Genomic DNA, 27,835 nt, shown 5'->3' with positions numbered 1-27,835 from the left:
TACAGGCGCCCGCCACCACGCCCGGCTAATTTTTTGTATTTTTAGTAGAGACAGGGTTTCACTGTGGTCTCGATCTCCTGACCTCGTGATCCGCCCGCCTCGGCCTCCCAAAGTGCTGGGATTACAAGCGTGAGCCACCGCGCCCGGCAGAAACATACATTTCTCCCGGAAATAAAAACCTTGCCAAAAATCACACAGGGGACCTTCAACTTCACCTTCATCAAACTAGTTTGAATTTCCTGTAAGCTGAGGAGAGATTTTCCCCACTGGGGCTCAGAGAAGGGGAGTCAGAGAACTCAGAAGGCCTGAAAGACTGAAGAGACTGGAGATCTCTAGAGGGTTCCAAGAAACTTGGGCGGAATTAAGCATTTCACGTAGGAACAGCACGTTATTGGGAGTTTACCTACAGAGATAAATATTTTTTCTTTGGCAGATCGTTCCACAAGGCCACGGGAGGAATTCGTCGGGAGTTCCCTTGGAATTAAAAAAAAAAAAAATCTAGCTTATTTATATTCGACCACTCCCTAGACCCATTTACAGTCTCTCAAGTCCCCACCTAGAACAGCACGCAGCCGATTCAGGACCCAGTAAGCAACGCTTCCGCGCCTACCCTACCCCTTCCTGGAGCACATCCGGGACTCGGGGAGGCGTGGTCTCGGAAGGCGGAGTCTGACGCAAGCCGGCCCAGCCCACCTGGCTGAATTCATAGTCGCGCTCGCTCCTTCCGCCCGCCAGAGGTCGCAGGCTGCGAGAGCAGGTTCCTGGTTTGGCGAGCACTCGCCCCCTCAGGCCCGTTCATTCTCGCGAGAGAAAGCGCGAGGCCTGCCGGGAGTGCGCGCGGCCGTACTTAGGTTTGCTCAAAATGGCAGCGCTGGAGGAAGAATTCACGTTGTCTTCGGTAGTCCTGAGCGCCGGGCCTGAAGGACTCCTAGGCGTGGAGCAGAGCGACAAAACAGACCAGTTTCTAGTGACAGACAGCGGCAGGACAGTCATCCTCTATAAGGTGAAGGCAATAGGTTTGGGAGCGCCTCGACTGCCCTCTCGCCCCTTTCTGAGCGCGGAGCTCGAGCTCAGGTTTCTCACAGCTTCAGAAAGAGATCGTGGAGAAGGCTTAGCAGAGAGCCGGCTGGGCCTGTTGGGGACGCAGAGTGAGGTCTAGAATCTGGCTTGCTTGCCTTCCTGTAAAGGCATATTTCCGACTTGCAGGGGCAGAGCGTCTGAGTGCACGTGGGTTAGACTCGGAAAAGAAAGAGAACCTGTGCTTTTGCTTCGGAACTCACGGAGTTGGCCTTGCTAAGATTCCCTCCTAGGGTCTTTATCATCTTAGCCGCCCGCGGGAGGATGGAACGAAGATTGGTTGGGCGGGAGAGGATGACACTGACAGAGTAGGAATAGTGGTTTAGCCCTATGTCTACACTTCACACCCCTCTCTTTGTAGGGGCGGGGAGAATTTTAGAGAGTGAGGGACTTCTTGATAGCTCGGTAAGAATCTTGACTCCAAGTGAGTTGTCTGTTGGCATCTCTGGTTCACGCTGGGAATCCTGGAGTTGAGTCCTGGGAAAATCTGCAAGGCCTGCCCCCATTTCAGCCTAAAGCCTGATAGAGAACACTTTCTAACCTTGCTTTTGGTGGTCGCATAGAAAGCAGTTACTTTTCTCTGGGCTGCTGAACATAGTTTTCCATGTTTTAAAGAAGTTAGCTATCTGCTTTGACGTTTTGAGAACAGGTTGCTAACAGCTCCCTGTACCGTTTTGACTCTGCTGACTCTATTGGGTTTCACTTTGGATGTCAAATAGATTTGCACTTTTGCAGCTCCTGCATATGAATACAGTGGCAGATTGGAATTGGACAGACCTGATCCCAGATGTCCCTACTTAATTTCCCATGCTGCTGTTCAGAGGCATAACTTCCCATGCAGAGGCATAATATAATCAATTTTTAAATGTACTATTGTTTCTTAACAAAGGGTTGCTTATTTACTTATTTAGGAACTTAGTTATATTTTCATTTTAACTACCGTTTTAGAGGTTTGGCCGGGCGCGGTGGTTCACGTCTGTAATCCCAGAACTTCGGGAGGCCCAGATGGGTGGATCACTTGAGGTCAGGAGATCGAGACCAGCCTGGCCAACATGGTGAAATCCTGTCTCTGCTAAAAATACAAAAATTAGCCGCACGTGGTGGCGTGTGCTTGTAATTCCAGAGCTTTGGGAGGCTGAGGTGGGTGGAGCGCAGTGGCGCGATCTCCGCTCACTGCAACCTCCACTTCCCGAGTTCAAGGGATTCTACTGCCTCAGCCTCCTGAGTAACTGGGGTTACAGGCGCGCGCCACCACACCTGGCTAATTTTTGTATTTTTAGTAGAGACAGGGTTTCACTATGTTGGTCAAGCTGGTCTCGAACCCCTGACCTCGTGATTTGCCCACCTTGACCTCTTAAAATGCTGGGATTACAGGCGTGAGCCACTGCCCTCGGCCAGTAAATTTTTAAAATGCTGTCATTTTAATGGTTTCTTTTATTGATTATAAATTTAATTGCTTTTAATGTTTGAAGTTGACTTCTTGAATATTGTATTTATCTTAATTTCATTAGGTTTCTGATCAGAAACCCTTGGGGAGCTGGTCAGTGAAACAAGGTCAAATTATAACATGTCCAGCTGTGTGCAACTTTCAAACTGGAGAGTATATTGTTGTACACGATAATAAGGTGAGTTTTAAAACTTTTGTATAATATATACAACATAAATGTTGATTATTAACTGTTTGATTTATTATATGTAAATGGAGAATAGGATAGTTTTTAACTAGTATGTTTTGATTTAAGGTTTTAAGAATATGGAATAATGAAGATGTAAACCTGGATAAAGTATTTAAAGCTACAGTAAGTCTTTGAATTTTCCAACATATTTATTTAGCTTATTGGTGAATTAGAATCATTCATAATGAAGTATGTGTTATTTGTTTTAATACTTCTGGGAAAATAAGCATAAGGTCCTAATCAGGTTTTCATTCTAATTATCTTACAGTGTATCTTGGTAACATGTCTCCGTGAGTTAAGGAGATGAGGATTTATATAATTCATGAATGAGAAATTTATACTTATTTCCATGAGTTTGGATGTTTGGAGGGTGTCTTTTGTGAGAGCAAAATGAACTTCCTGTGCCCTTTCTTAGAATAGGTAGAATAGAGCCTGCAAGTTTCATGTATTGTACTTTTTTTTTTTTTTTTGAGACGGAGTTTTGCTCTTGTCCCCCAGGCTGGAGTGCAATGGCTCGATCTCAACTCATTGCAACCTCTGCCTCCTGGGATTCAAGCAATTCTCCTGCCTCAGCCTCCCGAGTAGCTGGGATTACAGGCATGCACCACCATGCCCAGCTAATTTTGTATTTTTAGTAGAGACAGGGTTTCACCATGTTGGCCAGGCTGGTCTTGAACTTCTGACCTCAGATGATCCGCCCACCTCGGCCTCCCAAAGTGCTGGGATTACAGGCGTGACCCACTGCGCCTGGCCCATGTATTGTACATTTTTAAGAGTGGCACGTAATACAGTAAAAAATAAAAACATGACTAGCTGTGCATGTTCTACTAATGACCTAGGGTGTGTTCATTTTTTCTTACTTATAAAATGAGGATCTTAAACTAGGTTAATCTTGAAAGTTCTTTCCAGTTCTAAATGTCTAAATATAATTGGCACATTTTAGAAGTGGCTCACAATAGGGCTGATTCAGATATAATGCAGTTGTTGCCTGGATCCTTGAAACTCCTAGCTAGCTAGCTGTGCTGTTCCCTGGCTCCAGTCTTTTCATTTACCTTGAAATTCATAACACAATCCTGAATTTTAAACAGTGGGGGTTTTTTTTGTTGTTGTTTTCCTCACACCCGGTGTTAACTTCTTTTTCTGGAACTGTAGACTGTAGTTATAATTGTGGCCTCATTTCTTATCTAACACCAGAATTGCATGTACCTCTGCATGAATGGCTTATCTGTATCTTTCCCAGTTTTAAGAAACCCAGGTTTTAGCCTAACCTCTAGTAGTCACAACAGGTAAACCAAAAATGAACTTATGGATTAAAGCAGGGACTAGGTAGAGAGGATAAGAGAAAAAGTTAAGACTTCTAAATGTGTTTTGTGTTGTAGGTTAGATTTTGGAACCATACATAATTATAAAGCAAAATTAATTCAAAATGAAAATAAAGCAGTCACTTAAAAAGAAGCCTTCTCTAAATATCCTTATATTAGGTATAAATTGTTTTAGAATAAAAATTAAAATTTTTTATGTTCTTCCAGTTGTCAGCAGAAGTATATAGGATACTTTCAGTGCAAGGGACAGAACCCTTGGTGCTCTTCAAGGAAGGTGCTGTTCGTGGTTTAGAGGCCTTGCTTGCAGACCCCCAGCAGAAAATTGAAACTATTATCTCTGATGAAGAAGTGATTAAGTAAGTTCCAGTACTTGTAAGTAAATTTATCAAAATAAAAATGCACTGAACATTTTTTTGCCTTGTTCAAAAGTATTTTGGTTATCAACATAATGAAAGTAACCTAATTAAAAATCACTTATAACACATTGACTAAAACAACATCCTAAGAAGCCTCTGGGCATGAAGATTGAAGAAACCATAGAGTCATATGAAGTCTTGACAGAACTGGATACCCAGTTATTTGAGGATGAAATGGGTTATCCCAAAAGACCAAAATCTTTTTTTTTTTTGAGACGGAGTCTCGCTCTGTCACCCAGGCTGGAGTGCAGTGGCGCAATCTCAGCTCACCGCAAGCTCCGGCTCCCGGGTTCACGCCATTCTCCTGCCTCAGCCTCTCCGAGTAGCTGGGACTACAGGCGCCCGCCACCACGCCCAGCTAATTTTTTGTATTTTTAGTAGAGACAGGGTTTCACCGTGGTCTCGAGCTCCTGACCTCGTGATCCGCCCGCCTCGGCCTCCCAAAGTGCTGGGATTACAAGTGTGAGCCACCGCGCCCGGCCAAGACCAAAATCTTTTTGTTCCTCTCATATTTCCCTGACTACCAAGCTCCCATCCTTGTTCGCTGGCTAGAAGTGCATCGTGTTAGTGAAATCATGATGCATTAAGACCTCTGCATTCCCAGATTCTGAAATAAAACTGGAAAAATGACATCAAGGGATAGCAGGACACTTCATGATTTCACGTCTTTCCGATCCTCTTTATTTCATCACATTTCCTGTTCATTTTACTTGTTTTCTCCAGGTCCACCTGGTAGAAACTAATTTTCTAAAAGTCAGAGTGAAGACTGGTACTTACAACGTGGACAATAACCAGTTATATATTAGACTGACCTGATGAATCCCTCTAAGGTGTGAGCAACTGTTTTGAGGGAAATCCTTGGAGGATTTGAGTTCTAGTTGCCGCTTTGCCACAAACTGTGCAGCCAGTAACTTCTCTATGCCTCAGCTTCCTCTATATTGAGACCTTAATGTTTTCCTCAGAACACGAGTCCCAAAAGTAACTCTGAAAAAAATGAGGTAGGGGAGTCAATTTAAGTTTGGGAAGCACTGCATCTCTCCTCTTAGAACTTTAAAATTCACATTATCATCTGGGGAGTTCAACAACCTGCATTTAATCCAGAGCTGCATTTGACAAATGCGTATTCCTTGTGGTATGTGTTTCAAAACACCCAATTAAGTGTTCTCTGATGTCTCTCTGGTTCTAAAACATATTTAATGAAAACTTTGATTAAATTTTGATTGATATGTGTCTCCCAGCTGGTGATTTTTGCATCCAATAATTTTTCTTTTTTTCTTTTTTTGTAGATGGACAAAGTTTTTCCTAGTATTCAGGCATCCTGTTTTAATTTTTATTACTGAAAAAGTAAGTGATATCTTCAATTCCTGGCCCATTTTGTGAAATTTCTTTAAAAAAAAAAAATTTATTTAGAGACAGGGTCTTGCCCTGTCACCCAGGCTTGAGAGCAGTGGTGCTACGATGGTTCACTGCAGCCTCAACCTTCTGGCTCAAGCAGTCCTCCCACTTCAGCCTGCCGAGTTGCCCAGTAGCTGGGACTACAGGCATGCACTACCATCCTGGCTTATGTTTTATTTTTTGTAGAGACAGAGTCTCACTGTATTGCTCAGGCTGATCTTGAACTCCTTGGGCTGAAGGGGTCCTCCTGCCTTGGCCTTTCAAAGTCCTGGAATTACAGGTGTGAACCACTGTGCCCAGCTGTGAAATTTCAAAACCTTTTTTTTTTTTTTTGAGACAGAGTTTCGCTCTCATTGCCCAGCCTGGAGAGCAATGGTGCGATCTCAGCTCACTGCAACCTCCTCCATCGGGGTTCAAGTGATTCTTCTGCCTCAGCCTCCCGAGTAGCTGGGATTACAGGCATGCATCACCATGCCCGGCTAATTTTGTATTTTTAGTAGAGACGGGGTTTCTCCATGTTGGTCAGGCTGGTCTTGAACTCCCAACCTCAGGTAATCCGCCCACCTCAGCCTCCCAAAGTGCTGGGATTACAGGCGTGAGCCACTGCGCCCAGCGCAACACCATTATTATTATTTTTTTTTTTGATGGAGTCTCGCTCTGACGCCCAGGCTGGAGTGCAGTGGCGCGATCTCCACTCACTGCAAGCTCCGCCTCCCGGGTTCACGCCATTCTCCTGCCTCAGCCTCTCCGAGTAGCTGGGACTACAGGCGCCCGCCAGCACGCCCGGCTAATTTTTTTTTGTATTTTTAGTAGAGACAGGGTTTCACTGTGGTCTCGATCTCCTGACCTCGTGATTCACCCGCCTCGGCCTCCCAAAGTGCTGGGATTACAGGCGTGAGCCACCGCGCCCGGCCTAACACCATTATTTATTTATTTTTTTTTGAGACGGAGTCTCGCTCTGTTGCCCAGGCTGGAGTGCAGTAGCAGGATCTCGGCTCACTGCAAGCTCCACCTTTCGGGTTCACGCCATTCTCCTGCCTCAGCCTCCCAAGTAGCTGGGACTATAGGCACCTGCAACCATGCCTGGCTAATTTTTTTTGTATTTTTAGTAGAGACGGGGTTTCATCGTGTTAGCCAGGGTGGTCTCGATTTCCTGACCTTGTGATCCGCCCATCTCGGTCTCCCAAAGTGCTGGGATTACAGGCGTGAGCCACCGCGCCCGGCCACACCATTATTTTTTAAACTAAAATGGGACTTCATTATTCTCTCAGAAGATCTCTAATTTTTTTTTTTTTTTTTGAGACGGAGTCTTACTCTGTCGCCCTGGCTGGAGTGCGGTGTCATGATCTTGGCTCACTGCAACCTCCGCCTCCCGGGTTCAAGCGATTCTCCTGCCTCAGCCTCCCCAAGTAGCTGGGACTAGAGGTGCCCACCACTACGCCTGGCTAATTTTTGTATTTTTAATAGAGACAGGGTTTTGCCATATTAGTCAGGCTGGTCTGGAACTCCTGACCTTGTGATCCACCCACCTCGGCCTCCCAAAGTGCTGGTATTACAGGCGTGAACCACCACACCCAGCCTCTAACTTTTTTTATAACCTTTTAAATTTAAGGCTGGGTGTGGTGACCTCGTCTCTATTAAAAAAAAAAAAAATAGTGGAGCATGGTAACGCACACCTGTATTCCCGGATATTCGGGAGGCTGAGGTGGGAGGATTGCTTGAGCCTGGGAAGTGGAGCTTGCAACGAGCTGAGATCACACCACGGTAGTCCAGCCTGGGCCACAGAGCAAGACCCTGTCTCAAAACAAACAAGCAAATTTAATTGGATAAGATGTTTTTAAGTACTCATTGATGTAATTAGAATGGGGTGACAACTTCTGGTTTTAACATATGTTAAAATACTTGGTTGAAATGGGAATATTTATAAAATAACCTTTTTTTTGCAGCATGAAAATTACTTTGCTTATGTGCAAATGTTTAACTCATGTATATTAACCAAATATACGCTCTTACTTGGACAAGACGAAAACTCTGTTATAGAGAGTTTTACTGCATCTGTAGATCGGAAATTCATCTCTTTGATGTCATTAAGTAAGTTTTCTTTCTTTGAACTTTCAGAGATTATAAATAGAGGAATGTTATAGGATAGTGTATGTTTTTGAATCGTAGACTTTGTGAAGCATTCAGTTACAGCCATTTCTGTGCTTCTTTACAGCATTCATGCCTTCACTTTTTTTTTTTTTTTTTTTTTTTTTTTGAGACAGAGTCTCGCTCTATCTCCCAGGCTGGAATGCAGTAGCACAACCTCTGCTCACTGCAACCTTTGCCTCCTGGATTCAAACAATTCTCCTGCCTCAGCCTCCTGAGTAGCTGGGATTACAGGCGCCTACCCCCACATCTGGCTCATTTTTGTATTTTTAGTAGAGACAGGGTTTCGCCATGTTGGTCAGGCTGGTCTCGAACTCCTGACCTCAGGTAATCCGCCCGCCTTGGCCTCCCAAAGTGCTGGGATTACAGGCGTGAGCCACCTCGTCCGGCCCATGCCTTTGCTTTTTGTACTTTGCATGTCTGGCCATGCATTAGATCAGTGATCCTGTGTTTTGAGGGCCTATTGAAGTACTTTAGGTACAGCATCCTTTTCTAACGTTGCTTCTTTGTATTTTAGGTCTTAAAATTTACCATAAGGTGGCCGGGCGCAGTGGCTCGTGCCTGTAATCCCAGCACTTTGGGAGGCCGAGGCGGGCAGATCACAAGGTCAGGAGATCGAGACCATGCTGGCTAACACGGTGAAAACCCGTCTCTACTAAAAATACAAAAAATTAGCCGGGCGTGGTGGCAGGTGCCCGTAGTCCCAGCTACTCAGGAGGCTGAGGCAGGAGAATGGTGTGAACCCGGGAGGCGGAGCTTGCAGTGAGCTGAGATCGTGCCAGTGCACTGTAGCCTGGGGGACAGAGTGAGACTCGTCTCAACAAAACAAAAAAGCAAAATTTACCATAAGCAATAAGTAACAATGTTAATACCAGTGAAAAAGAGAAATCACCTTTTAGCTGATAAAGCCCAGGTTCTTTGAGTGTAATTAGTGAACCATAAACTGTCTATGCTTGGCATGGCCCCTCTGCTCCTTTTTTCCAACCATTAGATTTAGTGTGCCCTTCTTTGAATACTGACTGAGACAGATGGGCAAAACAAAACTAACAGCAGCTTTGGCCCATGCCAGTTGCTTTTTGTTATAGATTGTAATGCCTTAGAGTCTACATTTATGAAGTGGTCTAAAGTATAACCCCAGTCTTTGGCCTCTAGGGCGGGGAAGAAAAAAAAGTCTCTGTAGTACACTCTCCCCTCCACCCTTCATGGCTGCTTTTGAAGTTGTTCTGAGAAGGTGAAGGAAAAATAAACAAGAGCAATACATAGGAAACATTTCCATATTGTCACAATTAAAAATCTTTGTGAAGTTTTTCAGTGTGCAAATGTTTGCAGTGGCTATTTTTTAAAAGGCGCCTATCATTTTCATATCTTGGGGGCTATTGGAATGTACTTAATGTTTAACTTAATGAACTTTGAATTGAGGAAGTGTGAACCAAAGGGTTATATAAATCTTTATGTAACAATAGCTAGAACCACATGAAACTGCTGAAATTCAGTTGGCCCACAAGAAAGCAATTTCATAAGGTTTTCAGGGTGATAAGGTAGGAAGAATTATAATAGACTAAGCACGCTGGCTCACACCTGTAATCCCAGTACTTTGGGAGACCATGGCAGGAGGATTGCTTGAGCCCAGGAGTCGGAGACCAGCCTGGGCAACATAGCAAGACCCTATCTCTAAAAGAAAATTTTTTTAAATTAGCTGGGTGAAGTGTGTGCACCTGTAGTCCCAGCTATTTGGTAGGCTGAGGTGGAAAGATAGATCACTTGAGCCCAGTAGGTTGAGGCTACAGTAAGCTGTGATCACACCACTGCACTGTAGTCTTGGGCCACAGAGTGAGACCCTGTCTCAAGAAAACAAACAAGAAAGAAATGTAATGTATAGAGTAGATGCTAATTACTTTCTAATAAGGGATATATCATTTTAGAGACTAGATAATCTATATTCTGGGCAGTCCCCCTCAATATTTTAAGTTATTGCAGGTATTTACAGTTTGTATTTCTTGACTATTACATTTCTTACTGAGATTTTTATTAATAATGCTCCTTTTCCCAGTTTAAATTTGTGATACTCTTTAAGAAAAAGCATGGTGATGGGATTGTTTATTTTTCTGGTTGGCTCTTTTATCAAATTGGTAAAATCTTATAAACAACCTAGTACATTTAACTATAAAAGATATAGAAGTATCCTTCAATAACCAACAACAAATGCTCGTTTCCAACAGGCTCTGATGGTTGTATATATGAAACCTTGATACCAATACGTCCAACTGACCCAGAAAAAAATCAGAGCTTAGTTAGATCACTGCTGCTCAAGGCTGTTGTGTCTGGTAACGCTCGAAATGGAGTTGCACTCACTGCCCTGGATCAGGATCACGTCGCAGTCCTAGGAAGTCCACTAGAATCTTCTAAGGGTAACTGACATCCAATTCATTTATGTTTCCTTCACGGTGTACCTTTTAGTCTTCCTTTTCTTTTTCATTTCGTTATTACCCAGACTAATTCATTCTCTTTATCAGCATACTCAATTTTTTTTGTACCTTCCTAATTCTTGAATTGGTTTTTATTTTTATTTTGCATTGATCTTTCAAAAACACTTCTTGGTATCACCACCATGCTCATAACTATAATGTCATAAAGAAATAAAAATGGTGAATATACTAGTCACCATCATACTAGCCTGCAGATATTTGAAACATTAGTAAGCCTTGCCTTTGAGGATTGGATTCTTGGCAACATTTCACATCATGGAAATCCACTGGACATGGACAGCTTGAAATGTGGGAACTAATAGTGTACCTTTGGACTCTGTGACTTCTGAACAGGATTCTCAGCACCACCTTGCCTCCTTACCCACCGACTCCCCACCAGACTTCCTAGTCAGTCATGAAGAACACAATTGCTCCTTGCCAGTGCATGATAGCAGACCACAGCCTTCACTAGAAAACTCAGACTCTGTCGTTTAGCATAAGTCCCTTCATAGCCTAGACCTTGTCCACCTTTTCCAACCTTTTCTCCCAAATTCTGAGCAAGAGCCCTCTGCCTTACTCAGGCGAGGCTCTCTATTGACCACACATGATACGCCCGTCCTCACCTGTGTACTTTGTTTTGTGTTTCTCCTGTTTATTATTAACATAGGAGCAAGTCTCAACACCTGTAATCCCAGCAATTTGGGAGGCCTAGGCGGGCAGATCACCTGAGGTTGGGAGCTTGAGACCAGCCTGACCAACATGGAGAAACCCGTCTCTACTAAAAATACAAAATTAGCTGGGTGTGGTGGTGCATGCCTGTAATCCCAGCTACTCAGGAGGCTGAGGCAGGAGGATCACTTGAACCCGGGAGGTGGAGGTCGCAGTGAGCCAAGATCACACCATTGCACTCCAGCCTGGGCAACAAGAGCGAAACTCCGTTTCAAAGGAAAAAAAAAAAAAAAGGAGCTCCTGCCAGGCACGGTGGCTCACGCCTGTAATCCCAGCACTTGGGGAGGCTGAGACGGGCAGATTGCTTGAGGCCAGGAGTTCGAGACCAGCTTGGCCAACACGTGAAACTCCATGCCTCTACCAAAAATACAAAAAATTAGATGGGCTTGTTGGCACACAAACCCGGGAGGTGGAGGTTGCAGTGAGCCGAGATTGCACCATACATTCAACCTGGTCAACAGAGTGAGACTCTGTCTCAAAAAAAAAGAAAAAAAGGAGCTCCTGGTTATAGTATAACTATACCATGTGCCAGCCGGGCGCGGTGGCTCATGCCTGTAATCCCAGCACTTTGGGAGGCTGAGACGGGCGGATCACAAGGTCAGGAGATGGAGACCATCCTGGGCTAACACGGTGAAACCCCGTCTCTACTGAAAATACAAAAAATTAGCCAGGCATGGTGGCAGGCGCCTGTAGTCCCAGCTACTTGGGAGGCTGAGGCAGGAGAATGGCATGAACCCAGGAGGCAGAGCTTGCAGTGAGCAGAGATCACACCACTGCACTCCAGCCTGGGCGACAGAGCGAGACTCCATCTCAAAAAATAAATAATAAAATAACTATACCATGTGCCTGGCACTTTACTGAGATTATCTCATTATTTGTATCATTTACTCCTCTAACAACCACATAGGAGGAAATAAAGTTGGTACTATCCCCCTTTACAAAACAGGAAACAGGTATGAGGTAACTAAGTAGTGGAACTAGGATTCAACCCGAACAGGTGAACTCTGTTAAGCCATGTACCCTGCAGCTCTTAAGTCCTGGCTCTTGACCACTTCACTAAGCTGTGGTTCTCCTCTCTCTTCTCCCATCTTCTTCTCTTTCTTATTTCTGCTCTACCTCCCTGCCAGAAAAACCCAGTGGCTACTATAGAGTTTCCTGTGTCTCTTTCTATGGTTTTTTTTGGTCCAAGCAAATACTACTACTTAAAGGTTTTTTCCCCTCCTTGTTTAACACAAATGGTAGCACAGCATACATACTGTTGTGTTCCTTGTTTGTTCACCTACCCAAGATCTCTCAGAGATCATTCTAGATCATATTATTTGTTAATCTTCCTTGCTTTTTGAATAGCTGCATAATATTTCACTGAAGGGCGGCCCCACAGTGTGCTTCATCACTCTCCCATTGCCAGACATGAACCATCTATTCTGTTTTCTTAAATTAAGATGAAATTCATATAACATAAAATTAATCGTTTTTTAAATTTTTTAATGCCCTTTTTTACTTTCATTTCTTTTTTAATTTTTTACTCATTTATCTTTAATTTTTGGTAGGCACTTGTAGAAGAAAAATTAAAGTGAAGGAGTCACTGGTGTTTGTTGTGCATCTACTTCTGTCTAGTTTTTTTTTTTTTTTTTTTTAGACAGAGTTTTAGTCTTTGTTGTCCAGGCTGGAGTGCAGTGGTGGGATCTCGGCTCACTGCAACCTCTGCCTCCCAGGTTCAAGGTTCAAGCGATTCTTCTGCCTCAGGCTCCCAAGTAACTGGGATTACAGGCATGTGCCACCACACTTGGCTAATTTTTTTCTTTTTTTTTTTTTTTTTTTTTGTATTTTTAGTAGAAACAGGGTTTCACCATGTTGGTCAGGCTGGTCTCGAACTCCTGAGCTCAAGTGAACCACCCACCTCGGCCTCCCAAAGTGCTGGGATTACAGGCGTGAGCCACTGCACCTGGCCAACATCTGTCTAGTTTTAAAACATTTTCATCATGTCAAAAGGAACCTCTGGACCCATTAGGCAGTTGCTCCTCATTCTCCTCTGCCCCCTACCCCTGGCAACCACCAATCTGCATTCTTTATGGATTTACCTTTTTGGGATACTTTGTGTAAATGAAATCATACAATACTTTTTGTGTCTGGCTTAGACTTAGCCTAATTTTTGTTTTTATTTAGTTTTTAGTAGCACTGAGGTCTTGCTATGAGCTCCTCCTGCCTCAGCCTCTCAAAGTGTTGGGATTACAGGCAAGAGCCACCACACCTGGCTAGCCAAATGTTTTTGAGGTTCATCCACATTGTTGCATGTATCAGTGTTTCATTCCTTTTCATGGTAGAGTAATATTCCATTGTATATGTACAACACAGTTTGTTATTTGTTCATTCATTCATGGATATTTCAGCTATTTCCACCTTTGGTTATTGTGAATATCGCTATGAACATTGGTGTGCATGCATTTGTGTACCAGTTTTTTTGTTGTTTTTTGTTGTTGTTGTTTGTTTGTTTTTTTGAGACGGAGTCTCGCTCTGTCGCCCAGAGGCTGGAGTGCAGTGGCGCGATCTGGGCTCACTGCAAGCTCCGCCTCCCTGGTTCACGCCATTCTTCTGTCTCAGCCTCCCGAGTAGCTGGGACTATAGGTGTGTGCCACCACGCCTGGTTAATTTTTTGTATTTTTAGTAGAGACGGGGTTTCACCGTCTTAGCCAGGATGGTCTTGATCTCCTGACCTCATGATCTGCCCGCCTTGGCCTCCCAAAGTGCTGGGATTACAGGCGTGAGCCACCGCGCCCTGCTGTGTACCAGTTTTTAATTCTTTGGGATATACACCTAGCAGGGGAATTACTGGGTCATACGTTAATTCCATATTTAGCTTTTCATTTTTCAATTTTTATGGGTATATAATAAGTGTATGTATTTAAGGGGCACGTGAGATATTTTGATACAGGCATGCAATGCATCATAATCACATCAGGGTAAATGGGGTACCCATCACCTCAAGCATTTGTCATTCCTTTGCGTTCCAAACATTTTAGTTATACTCTTCGTTATTGATTGTGTTTAACTTTTTGAAGAACTGCCGAACTCCACAGTGGCCAAACCATTTTACATTCCCACCGGCATTGTACAGTGGTTCCAGTTTCCCTATGTTCTTGCTCACACGTGGCTATTTTCCATAATTTGGATTCTGGCCATTCTAGTGGGTGTGAAGTAGTACTTCACTTTGGCTTTTATTTGCATTTCCCTAATGACTAAGGGTGTTGAACATTTTTTCATATGCTCATTGTCTATGCAAGTCCTTTGCCTGTTTTTAAATTAGGTTGTCTTTGTTGTTGAATTGTAAGTGTTCTTTATATATTCTAGATGCTACACCTTTATCAGACATATGATTTCCAAATATTTTCTCCCATTTTATAGGTTGTCTTCACTTTCTTGATAATGTCCCTTTGTGCACAAAAGTTTTAATTTTCATGAAGTCCAATTTTTATTTTTCTTTCATTGCTTGTGCTCTTGGTTCCACATCCAAGAATCCATGGCCAAATCCAAGGTCTTTTTATAAAGACTTATCCCCATGTTTTCTTCAAAGAATGTTATGGTTTTAGCTCTTATATTTAGGTTGTTGATTCATTTTGAGTTATTTTTGTGTATGGTGTAAAATAAGGGATTAACTTTGTTCCTTTGCATGTGGCTCTCCAGTTGTCCCAGCACCACAATGGTCCTGGCACCTTTGTTGAAAAATCAGTTGGCCCTAGATGACTCTCAGTCTATTACACTGGGCCAGTACCACACTGTTTTGATTACTGTAACTTTATAATCAGTTTGGAAATCAGAAAGTATGAGCTCTCCAACTTTGTTCTTCTTTTTCAAGTTTGTTTTTGCTGTTTAGGCCCCTTATAATTATTCCATGTGATTCTGAAGATTGGCTTTTCCATTTCTGCAAAAAAGACTGTTGGAATTTTGATTGATATTTAACTGAGCCTGTAGGTTGCTTTGTGTGGTATTGCCATCTTAATATTAAGTCTTCCAATTGCTGAACTCAGGATATCTATTTATTTATGTCTTCCTTAATTCCATTCAGCAATGTTTTATAACTTTTAGTGTACAATGCTTTCACTTCCTTGGTTAAATTTATTCCTAGGGGCCGGGCGCAGTGATCACACCTATAATCCCAGCACTTTGGGAGGTCAAGGTGGCCGGATCACCCAAGGTCAGGAGTTTGAGACCAGCCTGACAAACATGGAGAAACCCCGTCTCTACTGAAAGAAAATACAGAATTAGCCGGGCGTGGCGGCACATGCCTATAATCCCAGCTACCTGGGGGAGTGGGGGTGAGGAAGGAGAATCACTTGAACCTGAGAGGTGGAGGTTGCAGTGAGCCAAGATCATGCCACTGCACTCCAGCCTGGGCAATAAGAGCGAGACTCCGTCTCAAAAAAAAAAAAAAATTATTCCTAAGTATTTTGTTCTTTTGGATGCTAATATACATGGAATTATTTTTCTCTTTTTTTTTTAATTTTTTTATTTTTGGAGATGGAGTCTTACTCTGTTGCAGGGCTGGAGTGCAGTGGCATGATCTTGGCTCACTGCAACCTCTGCCTCCCGGGTTCAAGCAATTCTCCTGCCTCAGCCTCCCGAGCAGCTGGGACTACAGGTGCATGCCATCACGCCCGGCTAATTTTTTATATTTTAGTAAAGACGGGGTTTCACTGTGTTGCCCAGGCTGGTCTCCAACTCCTGAGCTCAGGCAATACACTTGTCTCGGCCTCCCAAAGTGCTAGGATTACAGGCATGAGCCACCACACCGTGCCGGAATTTTTTTTTCTTAATTTGCTTTTTGTTTTTAGTATATAGGAGCATCTGATTTTTGTATGTTGATCTTGTACCCTGCAACCTTGCTGATTTTTTTTTTTTTTTTTTTTTTTTTTTTAGGATCTTCTTCCCCTGGGCATGGCCTCCTCACCACTCCCCTCCCTCACCCATTCTCCTCCCTCTCCGTGCTGGACTCGCCCCCCCCCGCTATTTTTTATTTTGTAGACGGTTTCCTGTTGATCTCTGCTCGGGATCCCCCCTCCTCCAAGTCTGGATACAAGCTGGACAGGCCTGATTTTTTTTTTTTTTTTTTTCTTTCTTACAGGATCATGTCATCTGTGAGTAGAGTTAGTTTTACCTCCATTTAAATTTGGAGTTTTGGCTGGGCGTGGTGGCTCATACCTGTAATCTCAGCACTTTGGGAGGCCAAGGTGAGTGGATCACCTGAGGTCAGGAGTTCAAGACCAGCCTGGCCATCATGGTGAAACCCCTGTCTCTACTAAAAATACAAAAATTAGCCGAGCGTGGTGGCGTGCAACTGTAATCCCAGCTACTCGGGAGGCTGAGGCAGAAGAATCACTTGAACCCAGGAGGCAGAGGTTGCAGTGAGCCGAGATCGTGCCACTGCACTCCAGCCTGGTGGACAGAGTAAGACTCTGTCTCAAAACAAATAAAACAAAAATTGGATTTTTGTTTTTCTTCTTGCCTGGCTAGAACTTGAATAGTAGTGGTGAAAATAAGCCTCCTTTTCTTGTTCCTCATTTTAGGGGGTCAGTTTTCAGTCTTTTTTTTTTTTTTTTTTTTTTTTTGGAGACGGAGTCTCGCTCTGTCGCCCAGGCTGGAGTGCAGTGGCGCAATCTCGGCTCACTGCAAGCTCCGCCTCCGGGTTCACGCCATTCTCCTGCCTCAGCCTCTCCGAGTAGCTGGGACTACAGGCGCCCGCCACCACGCCCGGCTAATTTTTGTTTTGTATTTTTAGTAGAGACGGGGTTTCACCGTGGTCTCGGGGTTTCACCGTGGTCTCGATCTCCTGACCTCGTGATCCGCCCGCCTCGGCCTCCCAAAGTGCTGGGATTACAAGCGTGAGCCACCGCGCCCGGCCAGTTTTCAGTCTTTAACCTCTCAGTGTGGTGATAGTTGTGTAGAATAGCAGTGGTGAAGAAGGCAGGGCAAGCACCCTTGTCTTTTTCCTTATCTTAGGGGGAAAGCTTTTAGTCTTTCACTGTTGAGTGATGGTAATTGTGGGTTTTTCATAGATGCCCTTTATCATGTTAAGGAAGCGCCTTCCTCTTTCCTAGCTTTCTGAGTTTTTTGTTTTTTTTTGTTTTTTTTAGTCATGAAAGACTTGGAGTTTGCACAATGCGTTGTGTCAACCGAGGTGATCAAATGGTTATTCCCTCTGTTCTGTTGATGTATGTGCTGCACTGATTGGTTTTCTTCTGTTAACTACCCTTTCCTCCCTGGAATCAATCCCTCTTGGTCATGGATCTTAATATTTCCCGTTGGATTTGGTTTGTTGGTATTTTGATGAGGTTTTTGTTTTTGTTTTTTTCTTTTGCATCTCTACTCATGGAGTTATTTATTGCTCTGTAGTTTTTTTGTGTGGTGTCTTTGTCTGGCTTTGGTATCAGAGCAACCTAAAGCCTGAGTGAATTTAGGAAGTATTTCCTGCTCTTTTATATTTTGAAAGAGTTTGGGAAGATTTGTGTTGAATTTTAAATTTGTAGAATTTGCCAGTGAAGCCATCTGGTCTTGGGCTTTTCTTTGTTGGGTGTTTTTAATTGTTATTCCTGATTCATAAAGCCCTCCCTTCCTCAGGGCTCACCATTCCAGACTGCTTCTTACCATGAGCTCTCATTTCTTCCAGCTCCTGTGGCAATCACTGTCTTCATAATTCATTTCTATACTAAATAAAGCAAAACGTATATATTTAACTATAACTTCCCCCTTCCCCAAAATATCATATATTTATACTTGAGACTTTTTTCTGAATTTATGTCTTATTTTATAGAATGCCTCTCTGTATGGAACATAAAATTTCAAACACTACAGACTTCAAAAGAGTTACCACAAGGGACCAGTGGTCAAGTAAGTTTTTTCACTTGAGTACTTTCTCTGATTTAGTTATTTTGTTGTGTTTTGTTTTGCGTTGTTTTGAGATGGGGCCTCACTCTGTTGCCCAGGCTGATCTTTTACTCTTGGGCTCAAGTGATCCTCCTGCTTCAGAAATTTAGTTATTTTTGTGCCTAATAAATATGCTATAAGGGAAGAGATCTCTTTGGACCTAAATATTTTGGCAGCTTTTCAAACCAGGTGTGGTCGTGTGTGTCTGTAGTCCTTGCTACTGTGGAGGTTGAGGCAGGAGTATCTTTTGAGCCCAGGAGTTCAAGGCTGCAGTGCTGTATGATTGTGCCTGTGAAGAGCTGCTGCAGTCCAGCCTGCACAACATAGTGTGATCTCATCTCTGTAAATAAATAAGTAAATAGCTTGGCAGTTATTGATCAAATTAAGAATTATTTTTTACTTGAGGGATTATGTTTAGTTTGGTTATTGTTGAAATCACTTCCAAAATTCTAAATTATTGCCAGAACTATTAGCTATTTAATAAAACAGCTTTTGTTTTTAGCTGCTCTTTGGTTTTGTCTTTTTACTTATGTATTTTGAACTATACCCTCAAGCTGTTACTTTTCCTAATAAGTCTTTTAGATTATGTGTTAAATGTTAAATGTTACCATGAAATTACATAAAAGTACTTAAAAGAATTAAAATTGAAGCTGAGCAGACTGTGCACTTCCTGAGGCAGGGTTCCTTGTGAGTTTTTTTTCTCCAGTGTATTTTCAGTGCTTAGCAAGGTGCACAGTAAGTTTTAGTTACTTAGTGAATGAATATTCATATACAAATCAAGGCAATAGGATGTTTTGGTAATTTTAATTTGAGGATAAAGGGACAAGGTTTCTCAGCATACAATTTAATTATAATTTATATATAAACAAGTAATTTTAACAAAATTATTCACAATTTTTTATTATGAATAAACTCACTTTTTTATTACAACTTATTATTTGTTTTACCATTTTTTTTATTTATTATTACAAACTTTTTTTAATTTCCTCGTTCCCTCCGGCTTTTTTTTCACATACCTGTCTTATTTTTACAATCATAAGATGTAAAGTGTTAAATTCCGGTTTGTAGATTTAGTGCATTAGAAGTTTGCCCATGCTATAGTAGCCTTGGTAATTATTATGTTAGTAGATGTATAATAGTGACCGCATTAATTTTAAGCAATTGAGTTTTTTAAAATGTATATGTTGATTAGATTCTTCTGAGTTGAAAATATTCTTTAAATATGCTTCATTCAGACTTGGGCAAAAATAAGAGCCTATTTAATAAGCTCTGCATATAAAATTCTTCTTGAAAGTTGCTTACTTTGCCTTGTTTTTAATACTGAGCACTTATACCGTAAGTGATAAGGCTTTATTGAGTCAGACCTTAGAAGAGAAAAAAATTTGCTTATGTTTTTGGTAACTTTTTTTGTAGCTCTGGTATTATGGAGAACATTTGTTTATGCTACATGGAAAATCTCTAACTGTGATTCCATACAAGTGTGAAGTGTCATCATTAGCAGGTGCTCTTGGAAAACTCAAGCATAGTCAAGATCCAGGTAGAAACTTACTTGTGTTTGTTTTATTAATACAAACCGTTTTATTAACTTGTAGTTTCATATAGATTTCCACAGCCTTCTATTTGTAAAGCTTTTTCTTAATTTTGAAATTTACCACTGTTTATTGAAACTTGTGAACAGGCCAGGCACGGTGTCTCACCCCTGTAATCCCGGCACTTAAGGAGGCAGAGGTGGGAGGATAGCTTGAGCCCGGGAGTTCAAGACCAGCCTGGGCAACATAGTAAGACCCCATACTCCACAGAAAATGGAAAAAAAAAAAGTTTGAAACTTGTGAACAGTCCAAATTGCAGGTTCTGCTGCAAGCTGAAGAGCTACACTGTGTTTTGAATGCCAGTGTTCTTCTGATTTTAGGGACAATGGGAGAACCCCTAAACAAAATCCGTAATACCTCTGCCCTCCCTTGTTTACTCATGGCCTTATCTGTTAGCTTAATGTTGTTGGACATACAGCCTTTTCACTATATTATGATTTACTTATCTGAGGTTATCAGAATTACATGTATTTCAAAGCCTCTCTTAAATTGTATGAGTGGTTTTTTTTTTTAATTGTTCTTTGTGTGATTGTTTAGTTGGGCAAAAAGTAAGTCAAAACATTCCAGAAATTGTGCGTTTTGCATTTTCTTAGGAACTCATGTCATGCCCCATTTTGTAAACTGGGAAACACCTCAAGGATGTGGACTTGGGTTCCAGAACTCAGAGCAGTCAAGAAGAATTGTAAGTTTCATAGTTGAAATTGAAACGTTAGTGCAAATGTTGAAAAACAGAAAAAGACTGAATTATTTTAATGAATCATATCCTTACAACTCTTAAAGCTTTAGCTTTAATGACAGGACAGTTTGCGGCTTGAACCCAGTAACCTCACATTCTTTATCCAGAAATGCCCCATGTTGTCTATTAGTTACATATACTTTTAAAAGTTTTTGATGAGAGCAAAAGTGTGCTAATCTCTTTGGAGTGTTTCATATCCCTCTAAATGTATATTAGATCTCTTATATTGTTTTGTGATCCTAATCAATTTACTTAATTCCAGTTAAGGAGACGAAAAATTGAAGTGAGTTTACAGCCAGAGGTTCCACCATCCAAACAACTTTTGTCAACCATAATGGTAAATAATATTGAAATATGAAAAATCAAACTCAAGTGTTTCAAAGAAATCCCATCTACTCTTCATTCTGTCTTATTTTTATGATCATCTTTACAGCTATAGCTAACATCTGTGTAGTATCTTAAGGGTGTCAGAGTTGATCCGATGTTTTGGCTTCTTTGATGCTCGCTATCACCTCATGAGATTGATACGGTGTTAGTCTTATCTTTCTCATTTAACTTTGCAGTATCAGCTTCAGCTTTGCAGGAATGCATAACTGTTAGTCATTTGAGAAAATGTTGTGCTAGGAAACTTTAAGTTCGGAGTGACATTCGTTAATGTGCCAAACTGAATTCTTTAATTCTGCCCTTTCAGAAAGATTCAGAAAAACACATAGAAGTAGAAGTACGGAAATTTTTGGCTCTGAAGCAGACACCTGACTTTCATACTGTCATTGGGGACACAGTAACAGGACTTCTGGAAAGGTGTAAAGCAGAACCATCATTTTATCCCCGGAACTGTCTGATGCAGCTTATCCAAACACATGTGCTTTCTTACAGGTAGCTGTTTGTGCGTACCACACTTTATGTGCATAATTCTTCTGACGTTGTTTTTTATAGTTCTAATCTTCTGAAACTCTCAAAAGGCTTATAAATGTTCTGCAGTTGAGAATTTTCTTAATATGTAATAATGATTCAGATTTTTTTGTCTTAGTTTGTGCCCCGACTTAATGGAGATTGCCTTAAAAAAGAAAGATGTACAGTTGTTACAACTCTGTCTACAGCAGTTCCCTGACATTCCTGAATCAGTCACCTGTGCTTGCTTAAAAATTTTCTTGAGGTAAGTTAGACTCCAGTGGTCCTTTTTCTTCACTACATTTATAATCTGTTACATTATTTGATTTCCAAAACTTTGATGCTTAGGAAATGAAATTTTTCCCAAAAGCTTGGTGATAAGGATTAACCTCTTGCTTTCAACTACCATCATAGCATTGGTGATGACAGTCTTCAAGAAACAGATGTCAGTATGGAGTCAGTTTTTGACTATAGTAATTCTGTACATGATGAGAAAATGGAAGAGCAAACTGAAATTCTTCAAAATGGCTTCAATCCTGAAGAAGATAAATGCAATAACTGTGATCAAGAGTTAAATAAAAAGCCCCAGGACAAAACAAAGGAGAGCACTTCATGCCCTGTGGTACAAAAAAGAGCAGCTCTACTGTATCCTTTGACATAGAGCATCCCTCTGTTTCTCTTTATAGGGTATAGTTATATGCCAAGCAGTAACCAAGGAGTAACTCAATAATTTAAGGGTTTTCTTTCCTTTTCCAATTGTTTTTTGTTTCTGTTTGAAAATAGATTATGTTCAATGCTACATTAAGTAAGGTTTACTTAAACCTATTTAATTTAACTAGGCCGGGCATGGTGGCTCATGCCTGTAGTCCCAGCACTTTGGGAGGCCGAGGTGGGAGGATTGTCTGAGCCCGGGAGTCCGAGACCAGCCTGGGCAACATGGCGAGACCCCCATCTCTCCATCATATTAAAAAAAAAAAAAAAAGCTATACTAACACAGAAGTTCTATCGATTCTGAAGATCAGTATTCTGAATAAATACCAATTAAAGTATTCCACATGATCTCCAATGATTAGGAGAGTGTTTGGCGATAGAGCTCTTTTAGAGACGTAAAACTTTTGTATAAATTTAGAAAACTAACATTGACAAAGGAAGTTACTCATAAATTCAATAGAATAGCTTCTATTTATTGAAGTAAGATTTTTCTTTAGTCCTAAGTAATGCAATTCTTCATTCAGCGTATAGCGAAACATTTCTTCTGCCTCATTTGAAAGACATCCCAGCACAGCATATCACGGTAAGTGTTCACCCAAGTTGTATAGAATTTTACTTCTGGTTTAAATATTGCTATTTAACTCTAACCAGCTGTTAGGGCATTCTAAAGGTTATCAAATTCTTTCATGTGAATAAGAGGTTGCCCAGCTCTAATGGCAAAAAATTCTGCTGAGAAAACTAGAGCGATACTAGGGTGATAGACCATGGCGTATTCCTTGTGCCAAACTTGAAGGCCAAGTTAAGCTTCCTAAGTTATAAATGAATAAACACTAAAAAGAATTGCAGACAGAAGGGTTCTCTCTACCTATTATTTACAAACAATGAGCTTATCACCACCACTACCCCCAAACCATGGGAGGGACTGCATTTTATTCATTTTTGTGTCTCCTGATGTCTGGCATATTTGTTTGATGTATAAATTGAACATTTTTTTCAATCTTCGTGATGGGTTTATATAATAGAAATTTTTTCTATCAAAGTGATAAACTGTCCATTTTTTTTCCCATCCAGCTGTTTCTTAAGTATTTGTATTTCCTGTACCTGAAGTGTAGCGAAAATGCTACTATGACTCTTCCTGGAATACACCCACCTACCTTGAACCAGGTGAGATTAGTTTTTTACTTTGATTTGGTGCTAGGAAAAATCTGTGAAAAAAGTTGTATTCAAGGTCAGCACCTGCATTCAAGAGCTGATGTCTTGTTTCCTAGGCCATACGAATCTCTTCGCTCATAAAACCAAACCACTGCAATTAGAAATGGGGAGTCTCTCATTTAGTAGATTTCTAGATCCATAAATCTACACGACAGAATTTTAATTTATCTTAAATTCCTGATTCTTCATTATGACCCTTCCCTTTTCCAAGAATTTCCTTAGCCTTGATGGGAGACAACAGGAAGGGGCTGATAATATAGGTTGCCCCCTTAATCATCTCTTAAGAATAAGAGAACAGGCCAGACATGGTGACTCACGCCTGTAATCCCAGCACTTTGGGAGGCCAAGGCGGGAGGATCACTTGAGGTCAGGAGTTTGAGACCAGCCCAGCCAACATGGTGAAACCCTGTCTCTACTAAAAACACAAAATCAGCCAGGCATGGTAGTGCATGCCTGTAATCCCAGATACTTGGGAGGCTGAGGCAGGAGAACTGTTTGAACTCAGGAGGCGGAGGTTGCAGTGAGCTGAGATCGCACCACTGCACTCCAGTCTGGGCAACGAGCAAAACTCTGTCCCAAAAAAAAGGGGGCGGGGGAGGGAATAAGAGAATAAAGATTAGTGAAAAAATATTCCCAGAGAATCCCATGGTAGTCCCTCTTTAAAAGTAATACTTATGCTGGGTGCGGTGGCTGATGCCTGTAATCCCAACACTTTGAGAGGTTGAGGTGGGTGGATCATCTGAGGTCAGGAGTTCGAGACCAGCCTGACTAACATGGAGAAACCCCGTCTCTACTAAAAATACAAAATTAGCCAGGTGTGGTGGCACATGCCTGTAATCCCAGCTACTTGGGAGGCTGAGGCAGGAGAATCACTTGAACCTGGGAGGCAGAGGTTGCGGTGAGCCAAGATGGTACCATTGCACTCCAGCCTGGGCGACAAGAGTGAAACTCCGTCTCAAAAAAAAAAAAAATTTAAAAAACAGTAAGAAACATTAAAAAATAACGTATTTACCCTCCTACAAAGGCATGTCTATAGTTCCTTGTCTTTGGACATGTAAGAATTGGAGGCAAAGAAATGTGGACTTGGAGAAATCTGGGGCCGGCTTGCTCCCCGCAGGCTCAAGATCAACCATCCCACATAGAAGCAGTAAAAACAATAAATTGTTTTGGTTTGGTAATATGTCATTCTAACGAAGGATTTTAAACACTTAAGTTGGCTATTCTTCATATAAAAAATAACTTTTTTTTTTCCTTTTCAAGAAGGTAAGGTCTCGCTCAGTCAACCACACTGGAGTGCGGTGGGAATCATAGTTTGGGGCACACATGAATCCTGCCCTGAAGCAGTCCTCCCCATTTAGCCTCCCAAGTAGCTGGGACTGCAGGTACATGCCACCACACCACATGAAAATACAATTTTTTTTCCTTTTTTGAGATGGAGTCTCGCTCTGTCTTTCAGGCTAGAATGCAGTGGCACGATCTCGGCTCACTGCAACCTCCGCCTCCCGGGTTCAAGTGATTCTCCTGCCTCAGCCTCATGAGTAGCTGGGACTACAGGCACGAACCACCATGCCTGACTAATTTTTGTGTTTTTAGTAGAGATGGGGTTTTACCATATTGACCAGGCTCATCTCAAACTCCTGACCTCAGGTGATCCACCTGTCTCAGCCTCCCAAAGTGCTAGGATTACAGGTGTAAGCCACCGCGCCCGGGCAAAATACAATTTTTTTATTTTAATTTTTCTTGTAGAGACAGGGACTCCCTGTGTTGCCCAGGATGGTCTCAAACTGCTGGGCTTAAGTGATCTTCCTGCCTTGGCCTCCCAAAGCATGTGGATTACAGGCATGAGACATTTACCTGGCCTAAAAATAAGTTAAATTTTTAAGTAGTTATTTTTTATGTATGTATGTATGTATTTATTTATTTATTTGTTTGTTTGTTTATTTATTTATTTATTTATTTTCTCTTTGAGACAGAGCCTTGCTCTGTCACCCAGGCTGGAGTGCAGTGGTGCAATCTCGGCTCACTGCAAGCGCCGCCTCCCAGGTTCAAGTGCTTCTCCTGCCTCAGCCTCCTGAGTAGCTGGGATTATAGGCCCCCACCACCACCATGCCCCTGTGCTTTTAGTAGAGACAAGATTTCACCATGTTGTCCAGGCTGGTCTCGATCTCTTGACCTCAAGATGATCCACCCACCTCAGCCTCCCAAAGTGCTGGGATTACAGGCATGAGCCACCGCACCTGGCCCTGCCTCATTCCTTTTAACCAATGCATACTATTTCATTTTACAAATATAAATTAATGTATCTATCAATCCTCTATTGATGGACATTTAAGTTGTTTACCATTTTTTGCTGTTGTAAATCTTCAGTGAGGATCTTTATACAGATATTCTTGTATATTTATGAGAATGCCTGTTGAATACATTCCCACAAGAAAAATTACTGGATGAAATGGTACATGCATTTTTAGTTTTCAAAATGCCAGACTTTTGAAGAGTTGTGACAGCTACCACCAGCGAGGTCTGAGGCATTCTTTTTTCACATTTTTACTGACATCCAGTTTTGTCAAACTTAGTCTGCCAATCAGATGGGTAACAGGTGTTACCTCATTTTAATTTGCATTTCTTTGATAATGAGAGAAGGAAACCATCTCTTCTTGTCCATTTATATTTGATTTTGTGAATCTTCCTAGTCGGGTTCTTTGGCCATATATGTATTGCATTTCCTATCTTTTGGTTTATAAAAAGTTCCTTTTATATTAAGGAAATTAGCCTTTTTCTATCAAATGCATTGTAAGTTATTTGTCTTTTTACTCTCTTTAGTATAATTTTTGACACTTTTTCATGCTATTAAAATTAAAGTTTTCCTCTATAACTTCTTTATGGCTTATGTTTAAGGCTCTTCCCACTCTAAGATTATGAAAATAGTCACCAGCTTTCCCTGCTACATGGTTTTATTTCTTGTGTTTAACTCTTTGATACATATAGAATTTAATCTGATATAAGGAGTTCCATAGGGATCAGCTCCCCCTCCCAGATGGATAACCAGTTTCCTGGTTGCTTTGATATTTGCATGTTAACTACACCATTGGAAGATGTAGGACTATGTAAGAAACTTTTATAAATGCTTAGTAATAATTCTGGTTTATGGTAACTCATCTATAATACACAACACCTTGTCCTTGGGGAAAATGTATCTTGCAGAACAGAAGATGAGTGGTTATTTTTTGTGTATGTGTGACTGAAAATTATTGAAACTAAAAACTAAAATTTTTAAAAATAAAAAGACAACTACTGGCCGGGCACGGTGTCTCAAGCCTGTAATCTTAGCACTTTGGGAGGCTGAGGTTGGAGGACTGCTTGAGGCCAGGAGTTCAAGACCAGCCTGGCAATAAGGCGAAACCCCATCTCTACAAAAATTGTTAAAAAGTAGCCAGGTATGGTGGTGCATCTGTAATCCCAGCAACTCTGGATGATGGCAGCTACTCTGGGAGGTTGAGGCAGGAGGATCACTTCAGCCCAGGTGTTTGGAGGCTCCAGTGAGCTATGAATTATGCCATTGCATTCCTACTCTAGCCTGGGTGACATAGCAAGATCCCATCTCTAAAATTTTTTTTAATTAGAATAAATTTTTTAAAAGCCAGAAATGAGACTTTTTATATTTTGTAGAAATTGCTCCCTCTCTAAACAAAAATGTTCAGATTTTATTTATAAAGACTTGTTTTTCTTATAAATGTTTGATATATTTATGGACTTTGTAAAGTGAATTAACCTGAAGTTAAATTTAAAATCTTAACTTCCTTTTCCTATTCATCTTCAGATTATGGATTGGATATGTCTACTTCTGGATGCAAATTTTACTGTTGTAGTAATGATGCCAGAAGCAAAGAGGCTACTGATAAATCTTTACAAGCTTGTAAAATCTCAGGTTTGTGATTATTTGATCTATACTGATTTTATTTGTACCCAAGTATTACCTGAATTACAATTATTCTTAAAATTTGTCCTTAAATAACTTACTAATACTCATGGAAGATTTGTTTCTATGTAGACATTATGGTAAAAGTTACTCTGAAACTTTTTTCTTTAGGTATCTGTTTATTCCGAGCTCAACAAGATTGAAGTAAGTTTTCGGGAGCTACAGAAATTAAATCAAGAAAAGAATAATAGAGGATTATATTCAATTGAAGTGCTGGAGCTCTTCTGATATTATCAATTCTCCTTCATAGACATTTTATAAAGCTCTTTTATGTGAACTCTTGCTTCACCCAGGCAAGAACGGTGTTTTGTTTGTGACCATCTCGGTGTCAAGAGAAATGTGTCAGTGAGTACCTGGACCGTCACTTAACTGATGCTCTGGGGTGGGACTATAGGTTTCACGTGGACCTATTCTAGGTTGTGGACATGGGTGCGGAGAGGTTCTGCAATTTTTTAAAAATATGTAACTGGGTTGATTTTAAGTAAAATTATTTGTGTATTGATAAAAGTCTAATTTCTTATCATGTGTTTTGAATTGTCTTTCTTTTAATAAAAAATGACCATTGAAGCAGTGA

The 27,835-nt window shown here is 41.3% G+C and overlaps 1 protein-coding gene and 1 non-coding gene across 3 annotated transcripts; both read left to right on the top strand.

The window, feature by feature from the left end:
- Positions 1-842: 842 nt before the first annotated feature.
- NOL11 (nucleolar protein 11) lies at positions 843-27,835 on the top strand. Of its 2 annotated transcripts, XM_003276070.4 has the most exons (18): positions 843-1,003; positions 2,589-2,702; positions 2,820-2,876; positions 4,283-4,431; positions 5,778-5,835; positions 7,833-7,977; positions 10,254-10,442; positions 18,034-18,110; positions 19,560-19,683; positions 20,329-20,417; positions 20,734-20,808; positions 21,163-21,347; positions 21,502-21,627; positions 21,777-22,007; positions 22,578-22,656; positions 23,145-23,237; positions 27,103-27,210; positions 27,373-27,835. In XM_003276070.4, the coding sequence occupies exons 1-18, from the start codon at positions 863-865 to the stop codon at positions 27,487-27,489; spliced, it is 2,157 nt and encodes a 718-aa protein (XP_003276118.1). In that variant the 5' UTR covers positions 843-862; the 3' UTR covers positions 27,490-27,835. The 2 variants fall into 2 exon arrangements, with proteins under 2 accessions (XP_003276118.1, XP_030683688.1); XM_030827828.1 differs by lacking the exon at positions 20,734-20,808.
- LOC115838464 lies at positions 24,297-24,427 on the top strand. Its single transcript, XR_004033490.1, has one exon. It is a non-coding gene; the product is annotated as a small nucleolar RNA SNORA38 (small nucleolar RNA).

The sequence above is a fragment of the Nomascus leucogenys genome, chromosome 14, assembly GCF_006542625.1.
Source record: "Nomascus leucogenys isolate Asia chromosome 14, Asia_NLE_v1, whole genome shotgun sequence".
Taxonomy (NCBI): Eukaryota; Metazoa; Chordata; class Mammalia; order Primates; family Hylobatidae; genus Nomascus; species Nomascus leucogenys.
The sequence above is the reverse complement of the archived record's forward strand: the minus strand, read 5'-3'. Positions and strand labels throughout refer to the sequence as shown.